The 6,996-nt window shown below is 52.9% G+C and overlaps 1 protein-coding gene across 1 annotated transcript; it reads right to left on the bottom strand.

The window, feature by feature from the left end:
* Positions 1–1,275: 1,275 nt before the first annotated feature.
* On the bottom strand, positions 1,276–6,458 carry PIM3 (Pim-3 proto-oncogene, serine/threonine kinase). The gene is made up of 6 exons (XM_063396812.1): positions 5,788–6,458; positions 5,317–5,426; positions 5,121–5,171; positions 4,448–4,811; positions 3,024–3,200; positions 1,276–2,872 (listed from the first exon to the last, which is right to left on the bottom strand). Exons 1-6 carry the CDS (start codon positions 5,867–5,869, stop codon positions 2,688–2,690), a joined length of 969 nt encoding a protein of 322 aa, XP_063252882.1. The 5' UTR covers positions 5,870–6,458; the 3' UTR covers positions 1,276–2,687.
* Positions 6,459–6,996: the final 538 nt, after the last annotated feature.

Here is a 6,996-nt window from a genome sequence, read left to right as displayed (position 1 = left end):
CCTTTATTTCTGTAACTAGAATTCCAACAATAGGGAACTGAGTTTTTCAGGTACTATGTTTAGCATATATACAGATTTTCACTAAAATCTGGGAAAAAAAGTCAAGTCAGAAAAAAAAAAGGGGAATAAAATCAGAAAACAAATAAATGGACAGAGCTGTGGTTACAGCTTTTTTTTCCCTGACTACAGTAATTTGAGCTTGCTTTTTATGGCCAAGAAAATGCTACCTACACCTTCCCTCCATGTCATCAGAAAAGTGCACAGACCAAAAATGGTCTTTTTTCTTCAGATTTACCTCCTGCTATTTATTGGCATTTCGAGTCTAAACTAGTTAGCATCAGGAGCTTGATGTGATGCCAGCAAGATATTACCCATAGGGAACCAAAATAATAGCAGATGAGCTGGCAGAAAGATCCTCAGAAAGGGAAATAACATCAAACCAGGATTCTAAGCCTAGCCCTTATACTGTGACAACTATAAAGCACCTTTAATGACTGAACACATCCTTAAATATACCTCGTAGATCCCTCTGCAGTAGTTAAAGCTTGTAATCACTACCACCCCCGCAACAAGACCAAGTCAGGTCAGTCCCTGGCTGCAGAGACGAGGATGGAATCGTTAATCCGCAGGGTTTGCCTCCCAACGTGTGAAGATGAATGCCGAGGACATTCCTCTTGTCCTTTGCTGTAGGTGAGAACGGCACGTGTTCTGCCGTATCACACCCTGTCAAGTGACACACACCAGCCTGATAATCTAAGGGAGCGGAAGGAAAAGTCGCCCTGATCTCCAAGAATGCCACCCCTTTCCTGTAAGGGCACAGAAGTCCTCATCCACTGCCAGAAGGAAGGTGTAAGTGGGAAGAAGGAAACTGAATGTAATGGAAAGTAAACATATCAACTGTGAAAACTACAGTAACCACCAGCAGCTACAGAATTCCTTCCTTGTTATACTTAAGGACAAGTACACTGATAGTCAGTGTTTACAGAGGTAAAAGTCCCACAATTACAGGGCCAATTCCCTTTTATGTAGGCCATTAGTGCTGTTGTATTGTACTCCTGCCTCAGTCCAACATCAAACACCGTGATTGAGGAGTAGATAGAGCTCAGGCGAGGGATTGCTTAATTCCTTCAAAATGGTCGATGCTTGATGGCATAGGCCACCTCCTAACTCTGGCTCAGGTGCTGCAGGCCTTCAACAAGGCTTGAGATGGTAACCGTGTTCCCCAGCTCATCACAAGTAACAGGGAAAACAAAAGTAAGAACACAAGCACAGAACTGTTATATACAAAAAGTTTAATTGAAATACCTGTATAAAAAATATGATCTCCATACATTTCACACCGTTAAACAGAAGAAAAAAAAATCCAAATCCAAGCTGCATAAATGCAACCAGATCACAGAAACACAGCTATTAAAATAAATTAAGGTTTATGACTCTGCCACTCTACCTTTCCAGAGCCAATGCACGGAGACTGTACAATGTCAATAATTTAAAACCCTTCCAAACAGCATTACTTTACACTTCTGGTACAATAATACCAGACAAAAGGCATACTGACTAACTTAAAAAAGTCATTCTATTTCCCTTAAATTAGACTTTGTACAACAATTTCCCATCTTCCAACAAAAAAACTGGTAAGGTCAGAATTTTTTTTTATTTTATTTTTTTGTAACCAAAAGTTGACAGGAATGCAGAAAAAAAGTGCCATGGGCAAACCACTAGAATTCCCATGGGGAGAAGGAGGGGAAAGCACAGTGTTGAATAACTCTAACCAAATAAATTAACCAAATAAATAGCCACAGTTGAAAACTGTGGGAGGTCTTCTAAATTCCAAACAATAAATAACTGTATAGTACACGGGAAAAACCAAGTTTACATAAACACATTATACAGGTATGGAAAAAAAAAAAGTAGAAGTCCTTGAATATTGCATTGATTGTGCATTCAACATGCCCATACATACTTTAAGACTCGCAGGGTGACAAAAGGCCGGGGGGAGTTGAGAAAGGGGCTTCTCATGCCCAATGGTAGAGATGATAAAAGGAAACATGAATAAATGTTTCTGATAAAGAAGCCGATATACCTGTTCATATTTCTGTGCAGGCTATAGGAAATATTTTGAGCAGCAGAGGTGGGTTGGATTTGTAAAGGGCAGGGGGGCAGGAGTGAAATGTCTGTGTTCAAGTATTCCATCACCAGTGGATGGGACTACTTCATTCAATCACCGAACAGGTTCTCCAATGCATCATAGGAGCTGCTTCCTCCAGCACTGAGTCTAAAGGGAGCAAATTCCTATAATGAACTGGATCTTCTTTGGACATAGACAGCTCAAAAAAGAAAGTCCCACTGAAGCAGCTTTCAAAAAGGCACTCAAAAGCAAATAAAATCTAGTCCAGGCTCTATGAGAGCAAAAAAGTTTACCATGTATTCAAGAGGTCGCTGCTTTCTTAATAAGGTCAGTCTTTGACTAAGTACTGGCCTGCAACTCCCAAACATCAGCGTTTCCAAAGGAAATCTCTCATTCCAAAGCAGAAACCAGCAAAGGGGGAAAACAAAATCAAGTCCCTCAGACAAAGATTCAACTACAGAATAATGAATGCATTTTTCTAGCCCCTCCTATGTATTGGCAGCAGCACTGTGGTCTTTCTGCTTGAAGCTCCCCCTCCCAGTGCGAGGTCCTTAGTAATTCACAGACTCTCATTACTTGAACTTGTGCTAGATACATCAGTATCAAGGGTCCGTAGCCTTATGTCACAGTCCTCAGACTTCACTACTTCAGATTTGTGCATCCATTGATGGTCAAAAATCTGCTCAAGTGTTGGTCTGTCTGAAGGCCTCAGTGAAAGGCACCATTTGATCAGCTGTTGACATTCTGTAACAAAAAAAAAGTGCTATATTAGACTAAAAAAGTAAAAAACAGACAATCCTCAGTAACAAAAATCCATCCATACAAGCTCACGTGTACAAGACCATTAAAAAAACCTCCCAAACCAGAAAATTCATTTGACTTCTGTAGAACTTACCAGGTGAAATTCTTCTCCTGAAGTATAATCGTCCCCTCAAGATTTCCTCATCTTGCTCAAAAGGGATGTCTCCACAAACCATATCATACAACAGAACTCCCAGAGACCATACTGTTGCTGACCGCCCATGGTATCTGTGGTATCTGATCCACTCTGGAGGGCTGTATACTCTTGTTCCTGAAAGCAGAAAAAACCCCACAATTAGAGTAAAGGTTTAAAGTGTCTCCCCATTGTTCAGCTCTTTCTGACAAAACTACAATAAACTCAAAATATTGACATTTAGAAATTAAAACAAACAAACAAACCCCAAGAAAACTAAACAGCTTTAAATTTTTCATAAGCCAAAGCCATTAGCAGTGTAATTTCAGGTCATCTGCAGAGCTACACCATCAACACACTTGGCCCTTCCGGTCGCTCTATTTTGTTGCAAGGAATAACACAGCCCCATCAGCTGACTGTTTACTGAGGCAAGCTCCCTTTCACTGACCACGTGGCGTCTGCAGCATCACACCAAAAATAGACACAAAAGGACAAAGGGGGCTGGCGGGGAGGAGGAGAGGGCGGCAAGAAGGTGAAACTCAGGTCTGCCCGCATTACACGGGGCTAATCTGCTTTATCCAATTCCACAGGGCAATAAACAAAATAGGGCCGCTTACGATTTCTATGTTTTTAAGGCCTCCCCCCGGGGCTTCTATGCGGCAGCTTTTCCCAACCCACCCCCGTCCCCTCCCTCCAGTGCCCGAGGGCTCCTTGGATACCAAACAAAACGGGGAATTCGTGATGCCGAGGGTCACGTGCGGCAGGGCTTCGGGTTTCACAACAAACAGATGTGAGTGCGGCAGCTGGGGCGGGGGGAGCCAGACCCCGGCGTTACATCAGTCCCACTCCGAGGACTGGGGGAAATGCCCCCTCTGGTCACATGCTGGCTTATGCTCAGCTTTCCCACCTCTAAAGCATCGACCCCAGCCGCTGTAGCAACTCATTTTGAGGGAGTGTATTTGTCCTCATCGCTTTAAAATCTGCAATGCGGGATTTCCAGGACACTGGCAAAATGGGAGCGGGGGAGGTACCACTCCGAGTTAAAAAAAACCACCGCATATAAAAACTGCATATCCACACATGGAAACATCCGACACTGGCAAAACCTCCATGTAAACAGATCGCCCTCTAGGAAAAAAACCCCGCTTTTTCCAAGACAGGGAAACATAAACTGCTGCGTCACTGCCTGGAATCGCTCCTTTCCTGCGCAACTGAACACCCCTAAGCGGCTTCGGGTCCACGGGTTTCCATTACCGATAGACCTGATATGAACCCCCGTGTCGGGGGCTCTGCTTGCTGTGCCTGGTCACTGGAAAGGGGCTAAGCAGCAGCTCTAGGGAGGGCATCACCCCGGGAGGGGCACGGGAAGGGCAAGGGGCACGTACCGTCGAAATCGGTATAGACTGTATCCTTGAGGAGGGCCCCCGAGCCAAAATCAATCAGCTTCAGCTCGCCCGTGCGGAGGTCAACCAGCAGGTTCTCGTCCTTGATGTCCCGGTGCACCACACCGCAGCCGTAGCAGTGGCGCACTGCCTCCAGCACCTGCCGAAAGAACCCGCGGGCCGTCTCCTCGTCCAGGGCGCCCTTCTCCGTGATGAAGTCGAACAGGTCCTTCACCAGCTCGGGCCGCTCCATGATGATCAGGTACCCGTCGGGCCGCTCGTACCAGTCCAGCAGCTTGATGACCCCTCTGAAGCCGGAGCCCACCTTCTTGAGAAGGACGATCTCCAGGGGCACCATGATGCCGCTCTGGGCAGAAAAAGGGGCGCGGGTCAGCGGGGGGGTGGCGCGGCCCGGGGCACCCCTCGCTGAGGGGAGGGAGGCGGGGAGGGGAGGGAGGCGGGGAGGGCGTGCAGGGCGGGGAGGAGGGCGCGGCCGGCGGGCCCCCTCCGCCGCTGCCGCAGTCCGAGGGGCGGGCGCGGCGCTGCGGCGGCGAACCCCCGCCAAATTCCCTCCCGACGCAGAGGCCGCGCCAGCGGGGCGGGCCCCGCCGCCCACACAATGGCCCCGCCGCGGCGGAGCCCCGCGGCACCCCCGGAGCCCCCCCCGGGTACTTACAATCGTGCCCCACTCGGTCACCCGCTCCTTCACCACATGCTTCACGGCGACCTGCGGAGCACGGAGAACGGAGGCGCCGTGAGCGGCGGGGCGGGCTCAGCCTGCGCCCCGCCGCCGAGGGCCGGGCCGGCCGCGCCCGCCGCTTCCCGCGCCACGCTCCCGCCCGCCGCCCCCGCCCGGGCGCCCCGCGCCTCACCGGCAGCCCGTCGGCGATCCTGCTGCCCGCGTACACGGTGCCGAAGCCCCCGCTGCCCAGCACGGAGCCCACCTGGTAGACTTTATCAAACGGCTCCTTCTCCACTTTCACTGCGGAAACAAGAGGGAAAAACCCGCGTTAATGTCCGCAGCCGCGCTGCGCCCGAATAACAATAATAATAGCAACAGTAATCACAAAAATAATAATAAAAAATAATAATAATCTAAACAGAAAAAAAAAATAGAAAACCTCTGCCTGGCGGACCCATGCTGTGTGCGCTGCCCTGATTCCGACCGAGGCTTTATTTAAAAAAAAACTCTTCTTCAATTAAAAAAAAAAAAAAAGAAAAAGAAAAAAGAAAAAAAAACGCAGCTCCGGCAACTGCGAGACGCTGACCCCGACACCCCAGTAACGCAGGGCGGGTCTGCGCCCTCCGGCGCGGCGCTGGCAGGGGACACCCCAGCCCCATACCTGGCTGGAGGATCTTCACCGGCAAGTGGTCCATGCTGGGGCTGCAGATATGCGCCAGCGAGCCGAACTTGGAGAGCAACATCTTCCGAGAAGGGGAAAACGTCGAGTTAGTTCCCCGCGGCAGCTCCGCCGGCGTCCTCTCGGCTCGGCGCGGCTCTCCTCTCTCCGGAGCCGGCGGAGGGCGGCGGGCCGCCGAAAGCTTCTGCGTGGTCCCTTCTGCGGCCGGGAGCAGGAACCCGCGGAATCCTTAGGGGTCCGTCCGCGCCGGCAGCAGTCCAGGCGTCGGTCTCACAAAGTCCTCCGGACAAACGCAGTCAGCGAACGCGCCGCTCCCGCGTTCCTTCTTCCACCCGGCGAAAGCCGCTCGGGGCGCAGGCAGGCGCAGGCAAAACTATAGCCCTCCGCGGAGGCAGACGAGTCCGGGGGCTCCGGATCCGCGCGTGGAGCCCGCCCCTGCGGGGGCCGCGGCGGCAGGAGCGGGCTGGGCGCCGCAGTGGAGCCGTGGCGGGCGGAGGACAGACCGCGCCGCCGCCGAGCTGCCCGCGCGCTTCTGAGCCGGCGGCGCCGCCGAGCCGCCTCTTAACTCTCAATATTTTGGTGCGGGCAGAGCGCGCCGAGAATATCCCTCCGCGGGGGAGGGGGGAACACCTCTCCCCGCCGCCCCCGCTGCCCCCTCCCCTGTACGCCGGAGCCCCCGCGGGGCGGTGGCCGCGACTGCAGCGCCCTGTCCCGCCCCACCGCACGGGCGGGCACGGGGAGGGCGGGGGGCTGGGAACTACTTGTTCTGTAGTAACCGGCGCGCAGAGTTACACACCGTCTGAGAGGAACGCAGCACACATTAGCGGCAAAAAAAAGGGCGGGGGGAGATTCTCCCGTGTGCGTTAACGCCGCCGCGCGGCCAATCGCCGGGCGCCCTTTCAAAGGGCTCCCGCTGCGGCCCAATGAGGAGCGCCCTCATTTGCATGCGGCGGCGCGCGGCCAGGCGGCGGCAGGGCGGGAATGCCGCGGCGCGCCGGGCCTGCCCCGCCCCGGGCTGCGGGAAGGTCGCTCCGAGCCGCCGCGTCCGGGGCTGCGCGGGGGCGGGGCGCCGACAGCGCCGGGGCACGGGGGCCGCGGCTCCGCAGAGCCCGCCTGCGGCACGGGCAGCCCCGGCACGGTGGTCGGAGCCCGCTCGTTTTGCCAACCAGTGCTCCCCAGTGAGCACGCGGC

Source organism: Prinia subflava, chromosome 4 (genome assembly GCF_021018805.1).
Source record: "Prinia subflava isolate CZ2003 ecotype Zambia chromosome 4, Cam_Psub_1.2, whole genome shotgun sequence".
In the NCBI taxonomy this organism is placed as follows: Eukaryota; Metazoa; Chordata; class Aves; order Passeriformes; family Cisticolidae; genus Prinia; species Prinia subflava.
This window is presented reverse-complemented; position numbering and strand designations above follow the sequence as displayed.

Bases quoted from the DNA above. Each gene is read 5' to 3' on its own strand.
- PIM3 (XM_063396812.1), bottom strand. From the start codon at position 5,869: ATGTTGCTCTCCAAGTTCGGCTCGCTGGCGCATATCTGCAGCCCCAGC. The intron at 3,201-4,447 runs GTACGTGCCCCT...TTCTGCTTTCAG, and splicing joins AGTCTATACCGATTTCGACG to GAACAAGAGTATACAGCCCT. The intron at 2,873-3,023 runs GTAAGTTCTACA...TTTTTGTTACAG, and splicing joins CAGGAGAAGAATTTCACCTG to AATGTCAACAGCTGATCAAA.